Here is a 24008-nt window from a genome sequence, read left to right as displayed (position 1 = left end):
AATGGGGTAAAGCAGTTAGCTGACGATGTATTTTACAAACAGGACAGATGAAGGGACATGTAGTTATTGTACAGGACAAAAGAGGTTTTGGTGTGGGGAGTTGAATTATGACTTCAGTGAGGACGAGGGTTGATAAAGAAACAAAATACACTAAAAATGAATCACTGAGACTAAGACAAAGATGGCAAAATTTTAAAACCTTGCGTGAATATGACACTCATCTTAAGTGTGTTCAAGTCATTTTGAACAAAGCCAGGGAAAAAATGTGAAATCTCTTGTAGTCACCTCAGCAAACATCTAAGGAGCAGTGGGACAGACAGTCTTGTGCTCCATCATCACCTATATGTTAGTACAGGCAAACCTTTTCTGTTGTCATGACACTGAACAAACTTGGAGTAATTTTTTGACCATTACTTGATAGATGCTACTTGTTCATTAAATGAACATTAGCTCCTGCTGTTCTGCCGTTAATCCAATCACTATTTTATGATCACATCACTGTCAGCCACTGACAAAAATCAGTATTAATACAGATTAATATCAAGCAGCAACAGCCAAGGCTGAAAAATGAAGCCAACACAGAGGTGCAAAAAACTGCAGTTCTCTGAACAGCCACTTGTGGCTGGCTCCCCACAGACATGCATGTAAATATGTCCAGCTTTACAACAGAAATTAACATCTTTACAGCTTGGTACAACAAACGGTTTTGGTCTCTGTGGCTTATTTCCTGACTTGACAACTGTAACACAAAAGCCACAGCCTCCGACATGTCGGTAAATTTTTATATAACTCACTGGTTTACATTTTATTAAGGCTTAAAGTTACACATGATAAATGGCAGGCTGTCTGCTGAGTCCCCTCACTCCTCCATAGCGCCACCACTCTTGCCCAAATATGGTCACTTCTGGCTCCAAAAACCAAGATGGTGACGGCCAAAATGCTGAAATAGGGTTCAAATTGGGAGTCAATAAACCAATGGGTGACATCATGGTAGCTATGTCCATTATTTTTACAATCTGTGGTTAATGTATGATCAGCTACACTTGTAATTAAAATGAGTGACGACAGGCCGGACTATTACTAGCATTTTAAACATACCAACCTATTTAGAAAGAGTATTAAGAAAAAAAATAAAAAAAATAAAAAAAATATAAATTTTACTTTGTTCTTTTACCTTTTCAATTATATCACTGGCAAATTTTCTTGCTCTGTAATTCTGGTGAAAAACACTGAATCCTTTTTATTTCAAAATTTTTTAAAACTTTTTCTGGACTGTCCAACGTAATTTAAATTCATCATAATCAGCCTGTTTCATATAACTTTATAATGTAACTATTTGTCATCATTATTAAATTCTTAAAATACAGAGAATTGTCTTTTAAATCTTACTGACATACATCCTCTGACCTTGACTTAGCAGGCATTTGTATTGTTGTTTTCCAAGCTTTGTTTATCTCATCAACAATAAAACACAAGACTGAATTTTTAGATTAACCCACTGTGGCTTTGTTTAACGAAAAGGTCAAATTGGAGAGAAAAAGATGCACCTTCACTTTTAACTGAGTGTGGACTTACTCTGAGCAAAAGATGGATGGACAACATTAGAAAAATGAAGGCCGAAGAGGGTAGTGAGGGAGAGTGAGCGGGCCTCAGGGCGGGGTCAGAGGTCACATCCTGGTCATGCTGCTAGCCAGCATCCTTTCTACCACGGGGGAGCCTGGGGTTCAGATCTGCTGCTGACATGACCCTCTGAACAAACAGCAGACTCTCTCGGCCACATCTGGCCGGCATTTACACCCAATCTCGACAAACAAACACAACGCGCATTTAGCTAATCGCCGATGATGAGAGGAGTGACTGACCGGGTCAACTCAATCAGGAGGGAGTGTAACTTGACAAAAATGTTGTGATCGAAAGTTGAAAGAAGTTAGCCTGAGGGGGTTTCGAACTTCAGCAGTAAACTTGATTTGAAGAATCACAGTTTCATTCCATTTTGGACAAACTGTGTTTCTGTGCTGGTGTCCCAGTTTTGTAATGCTAATTAAGAGGCTAACATGTGGAGAAGATGCAGAAAAGAATGAAATGGCACAAGGATGTTTTCAGGAAAGAGAAGGAAAGAAGAAAAAAGCAGAGTTGTCATCACAGCGAGAGCAAAGACTGAGCAGCAGTCCTCTGGTGGTTTTTGGTTCCAGATGTGGTGTGCGTCCCTCCCTCTTGCTGTGTTTCTCATGCATTAATTCCCGGGTGCCGTTAGCTGCTGATGCTAATGTGTCTGTCTTGGTCTGCTGGCGGTGTACATTAGCCAGTCTTACCTGCGGTATGCAGTCTGTGTCGGCAAACATGGACTTGAATCTGTCGTCCATGCTGATGTGGTACAGAATGCACATGCTGAGCTGTCTCTGGCCCTCGTCAGCTGCAACATAAACACAGGAGGAGGAGGAAAGTCAATGGATGAATGACTGGTTGTGCCGTAACGCTCTGCGGGATGCCAATGACCACATCTAGGCGAGCTGTGTGTTTTTTGAAAATATTAATGAACTGAATGGCCTTTTTAAAAGCAATGCCCGTTGGAGGTCAAATGGCATTCGGTGCAGACTCAGCACCAGTCGACTGCAGTTTCTCAGTTTGTCATGTCTCACGGACAGCTAACCAGAGGAAAAACAATATTTAAAGGTTAAATGTGAACTGCAGCAGGCTATTGACGGAAAAAGGACAAGCTTTTTATGCTGCTTAAAGGGACAGTTATCCCAAATTACAAAAAAATATATTTTCACTTTATTTAAGCAGATTTTGAGATATCCAGATTTCTCTTCCAAAACAATGGAAGTGAATGGAAATGTCTTTGTGCTGCTCATAGCATTTATGAAGAAGTCTGGTGATATTCTGTATTTTCTTATTGTCAATAAATCTCATCTGCAGACACAATGCAGCAGTGAATGTATCTACAGATAAGTATTGTGTCTTGTTCCTGTGTGCCATAAAGCTCCACTGTATTAGAAAACAACAACAACTATTAAACACATCAGTGAGCCACATAGGTGCACTGGGTGACATGTTGCTTCATTACTATGATCACATAGACTGTAGATTAATTTGACTGAACCCAACATACACCGTCCTGCTGCAACAAATACTTACTAGAGCACCAAATCTGGATTAATCCACCGCTGAAAATAGTCCCCAAATGTACTATTTTCTTCTGTTTGAGTAAGCCTGTTTTTAAAAGTTACATTTAATTTTATCTATGTACTATTGTACTACTGGGAGGTATTTTCAAAAGGTACAATATGTAGGATTGTTGGTTACTGTTTTTAAACACGTCCACCAGCGAAAGAAGAAGTAAAAGCCAACCCCAGATTTACTCTCATTTAATGTGTCACCTTACTAAATCTGCGGGGGGGGGGGGTTCAGCATGTGTGTGCCTCTTGGATGCCTGCTGCTTACAGTCTGGCAACTGGTTCCTACTTTTTTATAAAGCCCCGACCTCACCTGGGCACTGTGGGGGTACACACCCATTCAGGTCCAGACACAGAAAATAAGAAGAATCTAAGAAAATACAGGGAGAGTCTGCACAAATAATAAACCACCACACACTTCTAGCAGGTCATGTGTGAGGACTGAGAGAGATTACTTCTGTATGAGTCAATACATTGTTTTTTGGGGAAAATCCTGCATAGTATGTCTTTAAATATTTACATCTACAGCAGGAACCAATTGGGTTTGAGCTGAAAGTCACACACACATAAAGTCATAAAGTAGTGACAGACACACTAACATGTTGTTGTTTGGTTTTACACATGGAACTTATTGACAGTAAGAGAAGAAACTTCTCTTTCCCCTCCAGAAACAGTGATCCAGTTACTAGTTAGGATCTTCCACAGACCTCACTGTGTACAGTTTACATAGGGTCTATTTCTACGGTAGAAAGCAGTTCCAATGAAAACTGCAGACAGTGGGGTCTGTGGATTATCCAGAGTAACCGACACTGTTTTTGGAAAGACAAATTCATGGTAATTTTTTTTTTCTTTTTTTTTGAAACTGCATTAATAATTTTCTTGCTACTTGGAAGCAGCAGAACAAGCTCAAAAGCAACATCTTTTACATTACAGGCAATTCATCTATTGTTAATATTAAAATATGGTGTAATGCAGCTTTAAATATTGTTTTTTAATGCTACAAATTAAATTCTATCCACCTCTATTATATTTTGAACTAAGAGACGGACATATCAAAATCTGGACAAATAAAACCAAAACTATCCACATGAATAGACGCAAAAAGAAAATAGGTTTTCTTTTTGCAATTTGGGTGAACTGACCCTTTAATATTTGTCCAGAAAAAATGACTACATCCCCTGTCACTACAGTTGTGTGAGTTTATCAAGCCTCGGCAGCAGCATGACGGAGATAAGAGACTGAATGGATTGAGTGTTAGACTGTCAGTGAGCCCAGGACCTTTATGAGTTTGACCTCTGACCAGAGCTGAGGGGGGGTGGAGGCCTGGGGGAGGAGCCAGCCTGGGAGAATTAATAGAGTTCAGACCAGAGTTTGACCCGGGAACTTTTCATTAAAAGAAGTGTTAAGAGAGAGGCTCTTCACTGGACCAGAACCACCGACAGACCTCCTGTAATGCCCACCAGCCTCCAAAAGCCCCAACCAGGTCCAGTTAAAACTGGTCCCAGCCGTGTTCGGTCACTGGCCGTACAGGGAGCCTTATCGCTGAGTATTAGATCCAGATGTGCTCAGTGCAGCCCTGGAATCACAGGAGGGAGAGACGGCTTCTAGCTTTAATTGGGAAAACAGGAGGAAGCATCAATTTTACTGCCTTTAATAAGTTAAAGCTACGCTGCTCTGGACCTTCCAGCGCAGCTAGCGATTGGCCAGAACATGTGCTTCTCATTAGTGATCCTTTACCTCAACCAATACCTTAAAATACACAACCAAGTACACGCGCGCACACACACACACACACACACACACACACACACACACACACACACACACACACACACATACATGCTCCTCCAGACCCTGCGGACTCCCTCACTTTGCTAGTAGGAACATGGAGGATCCTTTATGGGCGAACAGAGAGATCCCATTAAATGTTCAAAACACTGCTAGGGTTGGAGCAAGAGAGAGAAAAAAAGGTGAGGGGGAGCTGTTAAGAATTAACTAGACTGTTCAGGGGCAGTTAGTGGGAGAGCTAAACTCCAATTACACCCCAGCCTGATTTAAAACCGCCTAACCTTCGTAAAATTACACCCGCACACATTAAGAGGCGTCTGGGCCCACTCTGCGGACAGCACTGCTCCGTTGTTATTGCATTTTTTGGATAAATAAGCAAGCTGGGTTTGGTCTTCTGAGACATCACACACCACATAACAGGGTACAATGCTCTTAAAGAGGTCCACTCCCCACTCAAGTCTCCTAATTTGGTTTTGCAATGTAATGACAGTCAACATGCTACGTCACAGGAGGAAAAAAAGTCAGGCTGATGCTGTAACTAATGATCGTGTTAAAACATCATAATTAATTAACCTCTTGATTGTTTTTTTGATACATAACTATTTGCATCTCATATCGACAATCAAAACCCAAAGATACTCAGATTACAGTGTGATATAACAGACAAAAAGCAGCCCATTCGAGGATGTTGGTATTTTTGTTTGATAAATAAAACTAAACAGCTTATGAATTGTCAAAATTGTTGCTAAAACTTTTTCTCTCCATCAACTTATTGTTTCAGTTCTAGCTGACACATTCATCTTCATTATCTACTTATCCACCAATGCTCTTTAATACATCAATTTATTGTTTAGTCTATAATTGTGATACCAGAAAAGGTTCTCATGATAAATCTGATACAGGATTTAAAGGGACAGTTCACCCTCAAATCAAGAATACATATTTTTCCTCTTACCTGTAGTGTGATTTATCAGTCTAGATTGTTTTGGTGTGAGTTACAGAGTGTTGGAGACATCGGCTGTAGAGATGTCTGCCTTCTCTCCAGCATAATAGAACTAGATGGCACTCAGCCTGTGGTGCTCCAAGCACTAAAAGTACATAAAAGACCTCAGCAGCAATGTCTCTTTCCAGAAATCATGACCCAGTTACTCAAGATAATCCACAGACCTTGTTGTGAACAGTTTCATGTGGGAACCATTACCTTTCAACTGAACTACACTAGACAACCAAATCACTGCACAGAGCTAGTTAACGTTACAGCTCAGCTGAGGGGGACACTGTTAATGTTTACATCTCACACTGTCATGAGCTTCTCGTCCATGAGTAGGTGCACACTTCCTTCTGCACTGTGATTCAGTTGGCGGGTGCAGTTTGGTAGAAAGAAAATAGTTCCTACATTAACTGCTCACATCAAGTTCTGTGGAGGATCCTGAATAACTTGTTCATGATTTGGAAAGAGACAAATGTTTTTATGTGCTTTGAGCACCACAAGCCCTAAGTTTAAGTTAAGTTTAGTTTAAGTCTATTTACTTTATTAATCCCCTGAGGGGAAATTCAATGTTTTCACTCTTGCTTGTCAATTAAACACAGGTCCGAAAGACACACACGCACAAACAGGACCTATACATGCACAAAGTGGAGAGATGTCAGAGTGAGGGGGCTGCCCTTGGTGAGGCGCCCTGAGCGGTTGGGGGGTTCGGTGCCTTGCTCAAGGGCACCTTGGCAGTGCCCAGGAGGTGAACTGGCACCTCTCCAGCCACCAGTTCCATATTTTGGTCCGGACGGGGACTCGAACAGGCAACCCTCCGGTTCCCAACCCAAGTCCCTATGGACTGAGCTACTGCTGCCCCACTACTACCGCACTACTTCCATTATATAGGAGAGAAGGCAGACATCTCTGCCGATATCTCACACACTCAGCAACTCACACCAAAATAATCTAGACTGATAAATACCGCTACAGGAAGGAGGAACATTATGTTTAATTTTAGAGTGAACTGTCCCTTTAGGTTTTAATGCTTGTTATTCTGACTGTTCTCAGATTGTTGAGAAACAGTGGTTGAACTGCTTACATTTCATGTCCACACATTAAGACCAGAAGAATCTGCAGTGTCATATTTGGGATATAAAGCCCTAACATACTCCATACCAGATTGAAAATACCACATTGATCTGTCTATACACTTTACTGAGAGTCATCATGGGTGGATGTGTGACGAATTTTACATCAGAAGAATGGATTAATGAGGCTAGACACTACTTCTATATAAAATGTTAGAAAAGATGAAAAAAACAACAACAACAAAAAAAAAAAAAAAACACACAGTCCCAAAGACGTTTTTTAAATGCCTCATTTTGTCCACACAAACTTTCCAAAACTAAAAGATATTCAGTTTACTGTGACATACCCAGGGAAAGGCAGCATGTGCTCACATAGACAGCAGAGTGTGTTTGGCTGTGCTCTGATTTTCAAAATTGTCAATCTGGAAATCCATCGGTTAAAAAAAAAAAGATTTTTTTTCTTCCTTTATAATGTAAATTGCAGAATCTGTCTGGAGAGATTACAAAATTGTTGACTTAAGTTCTGTTGATCAATTAATCAAAAAATTGTTTCTGCAATACCTGTAAAACATAAATGCAAAAATGAAGATGCAGTGACAAAAAGGAATCTTCTACTTTCTGTTAAGTTCAGGCAGTGGTGGGATGGATCGAGTGGGAGATGATGATGACAAGTGGAGGATCTAACTCCACTTTCATCTTATCATCAGGGGCCGTGACCTCTGTTCGGGTCTGGATGGAGAGAGTGGAGGTTGACATACCAGTCCCCTGGCTGCCTTCTTTCTTCATAGATAAGGCAAGAGTCCTCATGCAGAGTGTGTCAGTTGAAAAGAGGACAGTCAGCAGTGAAAGCAGATGATTAATGACACATGCGCTGGCATACAGAGAGCATTACACACATGCACAAACACACAAATACAGGCAAACTCAACAGTGTCAAAACTGTGAGCAGGCGTAATATTTCAGCGTTAAGTTATATTATGTGTGCGCCTCACTTCCTGAATGAGCAACCCCCACCCACCACTTCCCAAATCTCTGAAGACCTCTCCACCTCTCCGGCCTGCTCCTGCAAAAACAACATTTGTGCAGAGGCTCTGGCATGTTATTCTAACAAATATATTATATTAATTATGCGCCGTTACTCGAGCCTCCCCCTGAGAGGCTTCAAAAGGCCCGTCAGAGATGCTTCTGACCGTGTCACACGACCTCGCGGATGAGACAACGCACCAATTGCACCACTATGGAGCTTTCAGGGGGTCACTGCTCTAATGGTCACCAGAGGCAGCTTGAGGCCTGGGTGCTGTGTAAAAACTGCACCTGCACATACGCCTGAGTAATAACAAATTAGAGGCTCCACAGGCGATTCAGGAGGGATGAGTGTTTCTCATGACTTGTCTGTTTCTCTTACTGAAAGCCTGGAATTATGATTTCCCTGATGCAGAGGCAAATACATACAACCTTTGTCATAAACACACACAGTGAACCAGTATAACCTATCCATGGGAACAAACACAAGCAGTACATGGTCAGATTGATTACCAAGCAATGAGGAGACTTTAGGAATGAGTCCTGCCTGGACCATCTGGCTGCGCAGCATTGTGTCAAAGGAGAGGTTGAGCAGGAGGCGCAAGTTGGTGCTCAGGAGCTCCTCGTGCTCGCAGGGAACCAGCCGAGCCAGCTTCTCCACAGCAAATGTTTCAGCCTGCAAACAAAAACAGACACAGCAAGTCAAACTTCCAGGTTCTGCAGCCATTAAGGAACACCCTCTCCCAGAATCCCCCCGGACCAGCATGATTTAAATGTTAGCAGCTTGACAGACTTTTATGCCAGATTTTTACAGGTTAGAGCTTAAATGTTTGAATGATGACACGTAGAGAGCATGGGTGGATATCATGGATAAAAGAGGCACAGTTAAAATGATGTGTAATACCCACACTGTCATGCTGGAAAGATTTCACAGGAGGAGAACAAATTAACCATCTATTGCTTTATTAAAATCAGGTTCTAATTTGTAATGGCAAGTGCTGCAGTAGATGCTAATTTTTCTTAGAATATGGATAGAACATAGAAATATGTTTCACTTTTTAGAAAGACTGCTGGGCTTGTTTTGTCACTGATCTGGAATAAAAAGTGGGGCAATATTGATTTAACTGTATGTCTTGATAAAAAAACACAAGGTTTTTAATCATCTCAGTGTCGTGCTGCATTACTCACTAGTCACTAGAAAAAACTTTTTTGTCCATTGTAATTTTTTTTTTTTTTTTAAACCTTTGCATAATTTTTTAAGGATCCAAAATAAAATTTCCATTTCACAAAAGCATGTGCTTCACTGTGTCTGCCAGACTTGCCAACCTGCTTATGGTACTTTTTTAAACACACAAATGCAGCAGAGTTTCACTGTCTGCCACTGCTCTGCATCAGCTTTCTTAAAGGGGAAGGCTTGGTCTGTATTAGTCATGGAAAATAAAGAGTGTGATTTGCCTTACTTGGCACTGCACTGCAATGCGACTATTGCACATCACAATGTCAATGCTGAAACAATATATCGTGCAGCCCTAATTGACATATTGTAGCACCATTCTGTCAACAGCTATCTTACAGAAAATAATTTTGCTGTTACATTACAGAGAAGATTACTGTAACAATCACTTTCGGTATACACAACAAAATTCCATGCGGCCCTGTGGTCAAACTGTCAAACTAGGCAGGGCCAATCAAACAGGAATCAAGATTCTCTAACTACAGTTCATAAAAGTACATACAGCCTTAAGTGTATTTTGCTGATTGTACTTCTACTCTTTTAGTAAAAGATTAAGATCTTAATAATTCTTCCACCACTGGCTGCATTTATGTGCAACACAGTTGTACTGTGATGAATGTTTGATTTATACTGTAACTCACAGCCATTTTAAGATGAAATAATGATCACAAAGCTATGCAATAATTTTGGGACAAGTTATAAAATAATCATTTACACTTATTTTTTACTAGAACATGTAGCCTATAAAAATAGGTAATCAGAAAATTTGCATTTAATGTAATTCTTCCCTTGATGACACCATCTGTTCGTTATAAACATGCAGCCCTACCACCCTGTAATATGCTTGTCATAATTATATGTAAATATGGTGAATTATCACATTTAGTAGTTATCTCCATAAGACACTGAAACCTCACCTTTTACTTTTTTAAGCCAGATGTCCAACTTGGAGCAGGTTCACCTACAGACCTACAGGCAGGTGGAGGTGTTGAGCTGATGACAACAAACACACTCAGACACAAACCCATGACTGCTGCGTCTTATGGGATCACTGATGTGTGAAAATGTGAGCAGCGTGGTAGTGTTTAGACTGCATGCTGTCACTGTGACTGTCAGTGTGACAGCACTGCTAGTCAGTCCAGTGCTGCTTGTTAACATGTCTGTCTCCCCTCTCCTGTGGTCTCCCCGCAGCCAGATATCACGGTGACGCAACCTGCTCTCAGTTAAAAACGCACTTGCTGCTACTGTGTGCAAAACCAGCTCCAGTCGCACCATCACAAACCAGACCTCAAGCTGCATAATCAACTGCAGCCTGTGTCAATTACCACTGACATTCCCCTTCCATTAGTGACAACAGCAGGAAAAAAAACTTATCAGGCTGTGTTGAAGTTTTATCTGATTTGGAGAAACTCACAGCATGTTCGCTGAGTAAATAAAACCTGATGGTATACAGTACAGTACCAATGAGTGATCAGTCTTATTTTAAAATCAATTAAACATCCATGTCCATAAATGGAAACTCTTCTCCCTTGTGTAAGCTGATAAACTCCACTGAGTCCAAGTGTTGAAACCACTATTTCCCTGCTGGGCACATGCTTCAATGTGTCTAACCCCCCTGAAGGGTTCTTTAATCTGAATCAAAGATACACCGAATGGGAAACAAGGAGATAAAACCAGTTCCTAACAGGGTCTGGCTTTGATAAAGAGCCACAAACTGAGTGAGATTGGAACCAGGTGGGGCTGGATTAGGGAAAGTCGGGGCGGTGAGGTTCCTGTGCGAGCGCTGTGGACACGTGGCCAAAAGCGGTCCTTCTAAGCATTTATTAAATTGAAATTTGATGAGCGCGGTTTCAAGTGGCATTTCTACAGGGAATGACTGAAATGATTTGGGGAATGCTTTACAGAACAAATAAAGAATGATTCTTTCCTCTATATTTAACTAATTGAGTTTAAATGTCTCAAAACAATGTTGTTAAAAACACATTCGTTAGACATGTAAAGAAAAGGAGACTGATTCTATTGGTACACAGACGCCGTGAATTTTAAACAAGGAACAGATTGGCTGAATTGGCTGAGCTGCTCCAACAAGCAGTTCTTTAATTAAACAAAGGTAAATCCAAATATTTTTTAACCTGAGAGTAGTTTTACTTATTACTTCATTGCAGGGTTATTTTCTTATTTTACTTAATGAATGCATGATTCATGCTTTGTTATTAAACTGAACTAGAGGAACATGAGCAAAACCTCTGTGGGTCAGATTTGTGTAATGATTAACCTGTTTAAAATCCCGAGTCCACAACAATTCTGACTAGCTTTTGAAGAGGAAAATAAAAAGAGCACATACAAACAAAATGTCATTTTCATGTAAACAAATACTGAAAATCAAGGAGAGAGAGCAAGAGCATGTGCTGCTTCAACAGCATCCACTCTTACAGGCCCTGACACAACAAACCGTCATCAGAGAACTAGTGGAGACGAAGGCCGACTTTTGCGTCACCTTATGTCGCCTGTGTCTCGACCAACACTTTGCACTTGAACACACTGCAAAGACTACAGCCAACATCCAAGTAGCATGAACATTTTGCACCTGCGTGAGATGGAACAACTCTCCGCACCAGTAGGTGATGGTAGTCTGCATTCATCATTCAAAAAGGGAAATTGGAAGATTGACAGGAAGGATTCAAGACCCAGGTCAGCCACGAGCACATAAACAACACAACCCGATGCCAGAATAAAGGATATTTACTGTGAGCTGGCGAACAGTTACACAAACAATTCTGGAACGTTTCTGCTTACAAGCTAAATGGCAAAAAGAAAAAAGAAAAAAGAAAAAAATCTAACAAGTCTGTTTCAATCGCTCGCTCTCTTGACTTTAGTTGTTGGTTTCTTACCTAGGTACCAATCAGAGTGATGTCACTCACCAACGGGCTGTGACACTGAATCAGGCTGAATCAGCTGATTAGTGCCACTGGTGCGGGCCACACCACAAAAACTACTGCAACAGACACTCGGCCCGACATTGACAGACCTATTTATCATTTCACCCACTAGCTGTGTGTGAGTGTGTGTGTTTTAAATATAAAAACATGTATGACATCCCTACATTCTTGTCACATTATGCCACGTTGTGAATTGAATTAAAAGTAAATATGCTTATTTGACAGAGATCATAAATACAGCAGTGAGCTGCAGGCGGATGATACAGCTACGCCCAACGTCATATTTAACTGACATTGCTTTAAAATGATGTCCTCGTAGCAATGCTGTCTCATTTTGTTAAATGCCTGTTGCCTCGACTTCTCTTTCCTCGTGTCCCCTCCTTGATTCCACTGCTTGCTCTGAGGGAACACGATATGGAAGGAGGCCATCATGCATATGTGAAAAATAAATACTAAGTATATATCTTTTATATATCTTCTATCTAAAACCTCCCTTTTTATTTCCCTCTCCCTTTTACTCCACCCCTCCCTGACTCACCATGTCATTCTTGTTCTCCAAGAAGATTGACAGCTTCTTGAGGAAGGAGACAACCACCAGCAGCAGCTCCTCGTCCTCCCTGTCCAGGATCTTTACCAGCATGTGGACGATGTTTTTGTTCCTCATCTTCAGCTCTGTGCGCGTGTCTTCAGCCAGGTTCAGCAGCAGACACAGAGCAACTACAGGGACAAACACGTCAGAGACAACAGGATCAGGCTGAGAAATTAAAATGACTGTTTCCTGTTCAGTCATTTAGCTGCAACTCACTTTCATGCCTACACTGCTGTTTTTGCTTTTTTTTTTTTAAATGTCATTTTATATTTAATTTAGGTTTCTCTTGTGCTTCTTGGGGTTGCAACAAACAGTTATTTCCATTACCAATCAATCTGTCAATTAGCTTTATGAATAATCAATTAACTGTTATGTCTACAAAACAACAAGAGTCAAAAATGCCCATCAGAGTTTCCTAAAGCCTGAGGTCTTCAGGTGTCTTGGTTTGTCTGACCAATAATCCAACTTCACATTAATTCAGGTTAAAATGACAAAAAATAGAGAGAAGCCGCAAATCCTCACAATGGAGAAGTTTAAAACTACATCAACTTAATCAATCGACAACTTAAAACAATGACAAAAATCTAATGAGTTAAATTTTCAGACCATCGACACCAAGGTTTAAATGTCTGCATACTTACTTAAACCTCTGTATGATAACTATGAAAACTTCCCTCTGATAACTCTGAAAACCTCTGTCTGATAAATCTGGAAAAGATACCACATTCAAAAACTCTGTCTGCCAACGCTGGAAACTTTGTCTGATTACTCTGAAAACTAATGGAACTTTTGTTTGATAACTTTGCTTTATAACTAGGGATGGGAATTGAGAACAGGTTCCTGTTAAGAACCGGTTCCAACTGGTCCAATTCATCGACATCATTAGCCTTTATCCTTAACGATTCCCTTATCGATTCTTTTCATTACGCCGAATCTATGCTCGTCAGTCAGCAGCCCGTTCAACAACAAAGAAGACGTAATGGCAGAGAGACAGAAGCGGTCAAAGCCGTAGCTTCACTTCACGCTGTTGTTAGCCTCCCTGGAGCTGCTAGCTCACTGTGGAGCTTCGGCGCATCCCCGCTCCAGGTGGACGGCGGGCGGGGCGCTGTTGTTGTTAGCCTCCCTGGAGCTGCTAGCTCACTGTGGAGCTTCGGCGCATCCCCGCTCCAGGTGGATGGTGGGCGGGGCGCTGTTGTTGTTAGCCTCCCTGGAGCTGCTAGCCCACTGTGGAGCTTCGGCGCATCCCCGCTCCTGTTGTCGGATTTCATGGGAACACCAAGGATGGTAAGATGAAGGCAGTTGAGTTGATTTGCACGCTATTTGTTGTTATAATATGCTGGGCTAGCTGTGTTAGCTGCCTCACCTGAGTTAGCTGCACTAGCTGCGTGGTGTTGACACACTCAGGCTGGGGATGCTTTTTTTCAAATCTTTCTCATCATCTAAACTAGACCATGGCTTTAAGGTTCATAATAAAATGTTCTGAAAGCAGATGTATTGGGTTACAAACAACAGGTGGTATCATTAATTCACAGGAGGAATCGATAAGGGAATTGATAAAGAATCAGATCGATAAGCAGAATCGATAATGGCATTGATATCGATAAAATCCTACCATCCCTATTTATAACCCTAAAAACGTTGTCTGATAACACTGGAAACTCTGTCAGATAACTTTGTCTGAAAACTCTTGAAACTTCGTCCGATAGCTCTGAAACTTTGTCCAATAGCTCGGAAAAATTTGATAACTCTGAAACTTTTCTCTGATAACTCTGGAAACTTTGGGATCTCCACTAACATGTTAAATAAAGTTTGCTGATTGCCCCACTTGCAGGACAGAGGGGCTGGAGAGGTTAAATAAACGGACCTGGAGTCGTAGTGAGTAGACTGGTGTTTGCTCATAGCTCCGTATTCAATAGCAGTCTGAGAGCACGCCAAATTCAATTAACTCTGGAGTAAACTGCCAGCTTAGTCTTACAAACAGACTACACTGACCCTCACAACTCCAATATCTGCAACAGCCAGAACATGATGCAGACACAGCCGAGAGGACACTGAAGGACACATGAGTTTGACATCATTATGAAGTAAAAAGTTTCAACAGTTACCTCTCAGAAGCTGCTCCTGTTTGGTCAGAAGGCTCTGGTACTTTCTGAAAGACTTCTCGTGTTCTTTCTTCAAATTTTGATTCTCAGGGAATTCTTCATGTGCAATCAGTCAAGGAAAAAACATTAAACAGTTTCCTCTTATACTGTACCGTTAAAACTGTCACCTAGCTGAGTATTGTGCTCAGCTTTAGTTACATACAAATAATATACTTTCCATTATCTACCTTATTTAGAAACAACTGTGTTTAAGACTTAAGAATTTTACGTTGAATGACTTTCACAAAAGGATATAGGCCTTCTTCTTCTTCTGTAGTTCGTCTTGCCAGAGGTCATACCTCTTCAGCTCATGTTCAATGATATTCATACACAGGGCCCCAATTTTGAAATGTGTGACCAGGCCATGGAACTGGGAGAAACTAGAGGAGGAAAATTAACAAGGAGAGAGAGTGAGAAAAAGACCTCCATTTATCCAAAAGTGTATTTTCAAAACTAAAAATCCACTTTTTTTTTTTAAGATCGGTGATTCCAGCTGGGAGCTGTCATTAAAATGACCCAATCCGTCACCCCTGAAGTAGTTTACAAAGTAAACTGTCAAAGTCAAAACACATTCAGTCAAACAGTATGTCCTGGTCCGACCTATAATCAGTCCAACTTGAACCGTTTCACAATCCAAACAGCATAACACAGAGATGGACACGAGCCAAGAGTGACGATCAGTTTTCAGACACACACGTCCTCTTGCAGCCTAAATCAGCTCTGACAGACATTTATGTATTATTCTAGTGAGGGCTAATTTTAGTGTTTCCTAACCCCCAGTTGGAGAGTGAAACTTCAGTACTAGGTAGGCTGCCAAAGGTGGATGACTACTGGAAGAAAGGGAGAGAGCAGTGAAAAGAGGAGTGAGCAGAGGCAACTGGCTGTGAGGGTCTGTGCTGTTACAACTAAAATGTGTACTGTACACAAGGAGGCAACAATGCAGCTTGCAAAATGTTTTGAGTGCCCTAATCTGGTAAACTGGGTTTGTGCTTCAAATACAAAAAATACACATGGCCAGATATATATGGACATAATTTTTGTACTGTTGATCTGGGTCATTTTTTCCCAGTGTGGGTTCAGTGAAGAGAAATCTAAATCCTTCACCCTACACTGATATTTTAAACAATTGTGTTCTTTCGTGTTTGTCCCTTTAATGTTTCAACATGACAGTTTCCCCGTGTACATTTCTAGCTCCATGCAGAGGAATTTTTTTAACCAGTTTGGTGTGAAAGACCATTCAGCACCTTTGGGATCAGTTTCAATCAGATCAAGTTTTTCACTGCTGGAAACATTGTCTTTTCATAAAACTAGGCTGTCTCTGCAGTAGAAACATGCAAATACTTGTGAAGTCATACACGAACAGAGAAAACAGAGAAAAAAGACTGGCATTTGCTCAAGAGGTAGAAAACATACACAGACAAAATGCACTGCACTGCACCTGCTGGTAAACACTCATGGTTAAGTGGTGCGTTATGCAAACTCGTCTTTTTGACAAAATGGCAACCGGCTGGTAACAAACAATCTCATATTACACTCAAACAGTTAGCTAAAACATGTTTCTGAAAACATTGGGGGCAAGAAATAGGCAACACAGTAACAGAATCTGGGTTTATATTTGGTCAGTGCTGCTTATTTTTGCTGTTTGATCTCAGTTTTTTCAGCCTCAGTTTTCACTGTGCAGGAAACAGTATGGCGCCCACTTCCTGTTCACAATCTCGCTATAACAGCTAAAAAGGGCACTAAAATATGTTTCTAAAAATATTTGAGATGAAAAAGAGAAAGCTCTGATTGAGATTGAGTTTAAGTCTTAGTTTAAGAGAGAGAAGGAGAAAGAGAAAGCAAGAGAGGGGCATGTCTGTCTCTTGACCTGCTTCTATACTCTTTTTGTCTGTGGTGGCAGCATGGGCTGTGGGCAATACAAAAATGTGGAAGCACAGCCTTGTATTTCGACCAACAGCCCGGGATAAGCAGTGAAACTGCTGGATGCTGCTGAATGATGCATTTTGTGTCATCTGCGTCATCCTGTGAAGTTTCTCTGGGAGAGGAGCAGGGAGATCTGGGTACTGGTTAGATGGAAGGAAGTTTACCACAGTTCATTTGCACATACTACCCCCACTGTTATGATACAAAGCTGGGTGAAAATCAGTGAAGTATCCCTTTAATGTCCATGGTTTTAGAGTGACATGTTCAACTATCTAACATCAGTGTTGGGCAAGTTACTCTCGAAAAGTGATACATTACATATTACTAGGTGTGGATCAGTGTGGATTATTGAAAAATGAATACAATAAACAGTTTGTTTTGGGCAGTAACATTGTAAATGTAATATTACCCAAAATCCTGTTGGTAGCATGTTATATTACTTTGTTGCAGCTAAGAGATAATATATTACTGTACCCCCAACACTGTCTAATACAGATGTTGTGTTGGCTCTCCACATAGTGTCTTGCTACTGCTAGGTGTGTCCACACTGATTGTTGACATAGAGCTCACCTAATATATTTCTTTCACTTTAAATGGGCGTCCATAAGTTGACTTAAATAAAATATTTCTCCAACTATGAATACCTTTTTTAAATATGTCTGTTTAGTCAACAAACTAAAGCCATGTAGTCCAAAAGCAGAATGTTGATGAGCACAGGGGTCTGTTTATACTTCACTAGATGTCTGAATACACAGACGTGTTCACATGTAAGCATTATATATTTCTGGCTGCATGTGGACTGTCACATGGCCCTGCGGCCATGCAGAAGTAGAGACTAAAAATACAGTTCAAAACTCCCCAAAAGACACTCTAAATTGTAAATCAAGATCCACATTGCATTCGGTACCAGCCAAACAATATTACTTAATATACTCAAAGCTATGAAAAAACAAGCAAGAAAGACCTCATTTAACACCACATGTAAATGACACGTTGGAATGAAGAGTCAAAGTTAGATGGAGATAAATGTGTCCCTGATAGTTCACCTGGAGAAGCAGAAGAAGATATAGACGATGGTAGTTGCCAGGTCCACACTCTGCTTCCAGTCCTCCCTCAAAACTCTGGCCAGGGCTCCAAGGGCCGTCTCTGACAACAGACACACAAACTCATATCAGTTAAAACACACGTACAAAGGCAGACATAGAAAATATCAGACAAAAAGAAGGTAGCACAGGAATGAAGGGCTACAGATGAGACAGACAAACTAAACACAAAGCGTCTGTGTGTGGAATTCAATCAGAGTCAGACTGAGCACAGCGCAGTGCAGCTGGAGGTTAATTTAAAGAAGCGTGGGGGAATGCGATGAGGTCGGAGGCTCCTGAGGATTTTGAGCTATGGGTGCTTCTCAACGCAAAGACGTGCGTCCCAGGGTTCGTCTCCTCTTTCCATGCTGACCCCAGGCCTCTGGGTTCACACGAACACTCTGCTCTTATCAACATCGGACTGGTTGATGCGACGCGGCAGACAGAGTGAGCCGACGACGCACTATGACGGATACAAATGAAGCGGTGCCATCTCACCACGGCTGCAGAGGATGATGGCTCCGTGCTGTTGTGGAAGAAACAGCCTGGTTGTCACGGAAGGGAGCAGAACCAAAGCTGAGCTTTGTTTTCTTTAAAAGGGGAGCAGAGACAACGAGCTGATAAAAGCCAACCGATTCTACGCTCAAGCAATATTCTTTTTTTTTTTTTTTTTTTTAAAAACTCCCCTTTTGGCCAAATGCAGTTTTAGTTTGACAATTTGGAATATGGCTGATGTTTGCACTTAGGCAATTGGATCCACTTTGACAGAAAAAAAGATTATTTTGAGAAAAAGAATACATGCTGAATAATTGAGCATGAAAGCTCATCCTTGACCCTTTCAGAGCTGTCAACCACATCTCATGTCTTCCTCTGCACATGGAGTTTGCTCACTTGTCACAGAGATAGCTTTCATACCAACAGTCATTGGGTGGTCAAAAAAAGATCAAGGAGGCTATTCACATGCCACCATCTACCCCCTTCCTGCTGTATACAACCACCTGAGCAAACTCCATCTGCAGAGGAAGACTGTGAGAAGCTGTTTAAGGCTCCAAAAAAGGCTTTTGAGATCAAATTCTGAAAAACCATTATGTAAGACCTAATTCTGGCAGGGTAGATTTGTAGCAAAAATATCTACATGATCTCCAACAATGTTTCATCAAGCAGCTACAATATGTGAAGAGACAGATATGGCATATGCCATATCTGTCTCTTCACATATTGTGAATTTAAAAAAAAAAAGTTTATACGTGTGTGTATGTATGTATGTATGTATATGTATATATATATATACATATACATACATACACACACACGTATAAACTTTTTTTTTTTTTATTTTATAAAAAAGGGTAGCCAACAAAAGAAGCCCTAGTCAAAGTACAGTCAGGAAGACTACACTTTTGCATGCTTAGGCATGCATGCTCACTCATAATGTCTTTGGCTGAATCGATATGTCCACGCTCTGGACTCACGGACTGAGCCCTCGAGGACTTCAGTCATTTGTACTGTTTTACTCGTTGCCATGAAAACTACTGCTGTTATCCTATTTATATATATGTCATATAAGTTGATTAACAGTGCCTACTCATCCGTCTGGTTTTTTCCCGGCCAACTTTTTTGGGCTATTACACAGCTTGCTAGGCTGCAATAACTGCAATGCATTTTCATTCCCTCTACAGCCTATACTTCTACATATTTCTGTATCATGATGTGGTTGAATATTAGTCAGTCCGCGAGTCTGCAAGTGCGGTGAAGTGCGGGCATTTGGATTCAGCCTTTCTGTCATTGTTGGGGACTGTCAATTGAGACATCAGCTGTTCTGTCAGTCGGTCACAGTTATCCAACAGCACAGTGACACACCTTCTCTGTAAGTCTATCATCTTACTGATTCTTGTTTTAAATATGGTTCTCTTTCTGCTCGTTATTCTTTCATGCTGTAGTTGTGCGCATCCTCCACCCATCACTGCAGAGTCTTCACAGATTCATCAGCTTCATTAGCCCTAAGTCTCAGAGTCATCAGCCACTGCAACCAGTGTCTGGACTCCACTCCCCACTCCCTGGGGGCTTTATCTTGCTGCTCAGATGCCGCTCCATTGCAAATCTCTCTCAGGAGTCCAAGCGCCAAATACAGTCTGACAATTCATATACATCACATCATCTGTTAATCTGTACACCTCCAATCTGTATTAAACAATCACTTTTACTTCATTCACCTGGTCCCTCCTGATTGAAATATTAGGACATCATCTTGTATTGAAGGAATACTTCACCCACAAAATGGTCCTTTGTTAATCAATTAGTCATACTGTGTTACCTTGAATTTGTAAAGAAAATTATTTTTTCTCACATGCCTCCATGGATAACGGCGAACATATTGATTTGTTGACTGGAGACATTTAATAACAGCAAAACTATATCATAACATCTGTTTACAAACTTTCACACAACTCATGCAGTATAATCCAAGTCTCATTTATCCACTTGTATGCTCATTGCTTTCCAAATACATGGATTTTCACTTAAAAAAATCACTATATTTCGCTATTACAGTTCACCAAAAAAATTAAGAGTCTGGTTTTGAAGAGAGCGTTGGTAAGTTTTGCTTTCGGTTGAATTTTAAATAAGGTTTTAGCAAAAATGCTTGTGTTTGGGAAGGACTGAGCATAGGACTGGTAAATGAGACTTAGATTATACTGCCCAAGTTGTGTGACAATTTGTAAGGGTATATTGATATAGTTATGCTGTTGTTAAAGGTGGTCCCCAATCAATCAATAAAATAAGTTTGCTGCTTCACGAATTCAAGGTAACATGACATGACTAACCGATTTACAAATGGTAAGTGTGTGAGTGAAGTATTCCTTTCAAAAAATCAAAATCATAATATATGTAGTGAAGACTTTAAAGGAATCTCGTAAAAGGTATAAAGTGTATTTTTTGGCAAAATGGAAGTTATCACTATATTGACATGTATGATTCCAGGGAGTAATCTCCAGTGAGAGACATGCTGTCTTCACTTAGAGACTATTTTTACACTGATAGGGAGCTTAGTAACATGGTGCAACAACAATCACCTGAAGTTCAACATCAGCAGAACCATAGAGCTTGTGGTGGACTACCAGAGAGTCTTCCTGCTGGCAGCACAGAAGAGCTATACAATCAACATAGTTTCAAAATGGGCACCCAAGATTAGTGTCACCAATTCAGTATCTGGGTAAATGTCTCCCCTTCTGTTCTTCAGATTTTACATTGAGTAACAGCCAGAAAAATGTTTTTGCAGAACATTATGATGTCACAGTGAAGCTGACCTTTGACCTATCATATATTAAATGTCCTCACTTCATTTATCTAAATTAGATATTTGTATCTAATGTTGTCATGTTTGCTGTATGAAATCTTAAATTATGGCCAAAAACGTGTTATAATCCATGAGTCCAACTGGACACTTATGCCAAATCTGTAGAAATTCCCTCAAAATGTTTCCAAGATATCGCGCTTACAAGAATGGGACAGATGGACAGACGGACGGACAGACAACCATTATTTTAAGATGGGCATAACTGAAAAGCTTAATCTCTTTGAACCTTTGAACCTAACAATGATTTAGAAAAAAGGCATATATATCTATATCATTATTAGTGTGGAAAATTAACATTTTGGTGCTGGCTGTGAGCATGTTGTCAGTGTTTCTGCATTTCAACATGAACAGATAAGGAATAGAGAATTGAAAAAAGGGAATTATTTTTTCTTCTAATTAAACTGAAAGTAAATCTGTATTTAATAGAGGAAGGTACCGTTCTGTACGAGCTCCTCCAGGTTGTCCGGGTTACGAGCCAGTTGGAAGATGAGTGTGGCTCCTCTGATCTTCTCCTGAATGTCCTCATACAGCAGCTCCACATACTCATCGATGCTGCTGATGCTCGCCTCCTCGTCCAGCTGAAGGGAAATAAAACAGGAAATAAAGCACAGTGAGGACTGGAAAATGTCCTCAGCATTGCACAGACATTGTACTGTAAAAACACACATGTAGTTCCTACCTCCACTCCTGCATAGGGTGTGAAGTCTCGAGGTGAGATGCGTTTCTTCTCTTGGTTGTCTGTGAAAAGTAATAGTCACCATCACAAAGAGAAATTACTTCTACTTTTACCTTGAGGAATACTTAATGACCACATCAGTGTTTTTTCTAAAGTAGTTGATAAATAAACTCTTAAATACCATTTGACTGTTTGCGATTTTGCAAATAGAAGAGCAGCTGCTCCACCTTGCTGAGTTTGGATGGGTGAATCAGCCGACATTCCTCCACGACTTTCCGGGCCAAAGAGGACGTATCTGTGTGGGCGTTCAGGCTTTTCAGGCGAATACTGAAGGACAAGCATACAAACACATGAAATTACAGCTCTGAAGAGAAACACTGAGCACCTCCTTTTCAGAGGTATAAAATGAAATCATGATAAAGAAATATCACAGAAATTATACTGTAAGAAACTCTGTGTATAACTCTCACATTTTTTGACACTCTTTGCGTTCCCCAACCATTGGGTTCCCCTGCTCTCCCAGGACAGTTGCCTCCACCTCATACTGAACTACAAGGGCTCTCTCAGTGGGGTGGACATCAAGTGTGCAGCCCTTTACCCTCCTGTGGGTCATAGATAAAGGAAGCAAAACACCAAAGATTAATATACTTAATGTTCATTCTGGTTTTATTCAATTAAAAAAAGTGTGATTTATGGTGAATAGGGACTGGTGTGACAGTGGGAATGTGAGGTGCTCTCAGTCCAGCTGTAGACCACTCTATAACATTACACTGTGCAGAGGCCACTGCAGTGTGGCGATGCTGTGTTTAGGAAGAGCGACCCTGCAGATCAGCTTGTTGGGGCCAAGATGTGTGGACAGTTTACTACAAGAACCATCCAGAATCATGGAAAATTATAAGGCATCAGCCCACAATGTAAGAAGACACAAAAAAGGACTAAACCACAGTGCAGACGTTAAAAGAGGTGATGGAATCCCATTTCACTGGAGCTGTACCATGTCTTATTTCAATGTGACAAATAAATGATGACTGATTGATATTCATCTCATTGTACTTTTTACTCTTACACATTTATTTGACATTACTTTGCAGTTTTCAGATTAATACAAAATATAAATCAACTGAGAATTTATCATGATATATTTTTATAGATAATAGATAAAGCTCCCCAACACAGTTTATTATGTGACTAAAGTAGCAGTGTAAAGTAAATTAGCTCCACCTGCATCACCTCCAACAATAACTTGTTTCCGTGATGAACACATGAAAACAATACTTGTACTTCAGTGATGTTATAATATCATTGTGAAATGGACAATTCTGCATTATGAGGTTTTTTATCTAACTTCTGGTACCTTAAGTTGCGTTATGTTTTTACGTTAACAGACTAACGTTACTTTTTGTACTTTTATCTAAGTAAGACTTTGAATGCAGGACTTTTTCTAGTAACAGCAGTTTTCCTACGTGGTACTAATACTTAATATTTATTCCACTACTGGTCATTAGCTAAATTCTTCAATCGATGGTGGTTGTTGTCTCTTTTATTGATGAATCACGTTTTATCGATTTTCATCAACGCACACACCCTGGACCGACACACAGGTTAGCTTACATAAGGCTAACAGCACTTACTATTAGCGACCTTAAGCAGGTCGTATCAACACAAATAGACATTATCATGAATATTAATAACAGACTCTTCCGTTAGCTTTGTAGTCACTTATTTAAATGGCCCGTTATGCTATCAATGAACAGCTGGGCATCCCACTGGAGTCTGCTGTTAGCTCAGCTAACGGTACAAACGTGAACAAGCTAACGTTAGCAGTCGTTACCTTTTCAGATACCGCGCATCTCCTGTTTGCAAATTGTCCATTTTGGATAAGAAAGAAAGCCCACTTCAAAACTGTCCTTCTTCCAGAACAGGACCAGCTGATGCTGATAAAGACAGGACGGATGTTATTTCTCTCTGCAGCCTGTTGCTAGGGCGGCGACACAACTCCCAGCATGCAATGTGGCTAAAGC

At 40.6% G+C, this 24008-nt stretch overlaps 1 protein-coding gene across 2 annotated transcripts in view; it reads right to left on the bottom strand.

Moving 5' to 3' along the window:
- kifap3a (kinesin-associated protein 3a) overlaps positions 1-24008 on the bottom strand; it is a 52713-nt gene extending 28705 nt beyond the window's left edge. Inside the window, exons 1-11 of one of the 2 annotated variants that reach the window (XM_033648015.2) lie at positions 23819-24008; positions 22458-22589; positions 22169-22314; positions 21991-22049; positions 21748-21889; positions 17921-18020; positions 15207-15331; positions 14916-15014; positions 12760-12938; positions 8562-8724; positions 2313-2413 (exon numbers count right to left, since the gene is read on the bottom strand). In XM_033648015.2, coding sequence (XP_033503906.1) covers positions 2313-2413; positions 8562-8724; positions 12760-12938; positions 14916-15014; positions 15207-15331; positions 17921-18020; positions 21748-21889; positions 21991-22049; positions 22169-22314; positions 22458-22589; positions 23819-23859 — 1287 coding nt within the window. In that variant the 5' untranslated portion in view covers positions 23860-24008. Of the gene's footprint in view, positions 1-2312; positions 2414-8561; positions 8725-12759; positions 12939-14915; positions 15015-15206; positions 15332-17920; positions 18021-21747; positions 21890-21990; positions 22050-22168; positions 22315-22457; positions 22590-23818 lie in introns of those variants that run through there. The other variant, XM_078169057.1, reaches the window with a different exon arrangement.

Source organism: Epinephelus lanceolatus, chromosome 6 (assembly GCF_041903045.1).
Source record: "Epinephelus lanceolatus isolate andai-2023 chromosome 6, ASM4190304v1, whole genome shotgun sequence".
NCBI classification, from domain to species: Eukaryota; Metazoa; Chordata; class Actinopteri; order Perciformes; family Serranidae; genus Epinephelus; species Epinephelus lanceolatus.
The sequence above is the reverse complement of the archived record's forward strand: the minus strand, read 5'-3'. Positions and strand labels throughout refer to the sequence as shown.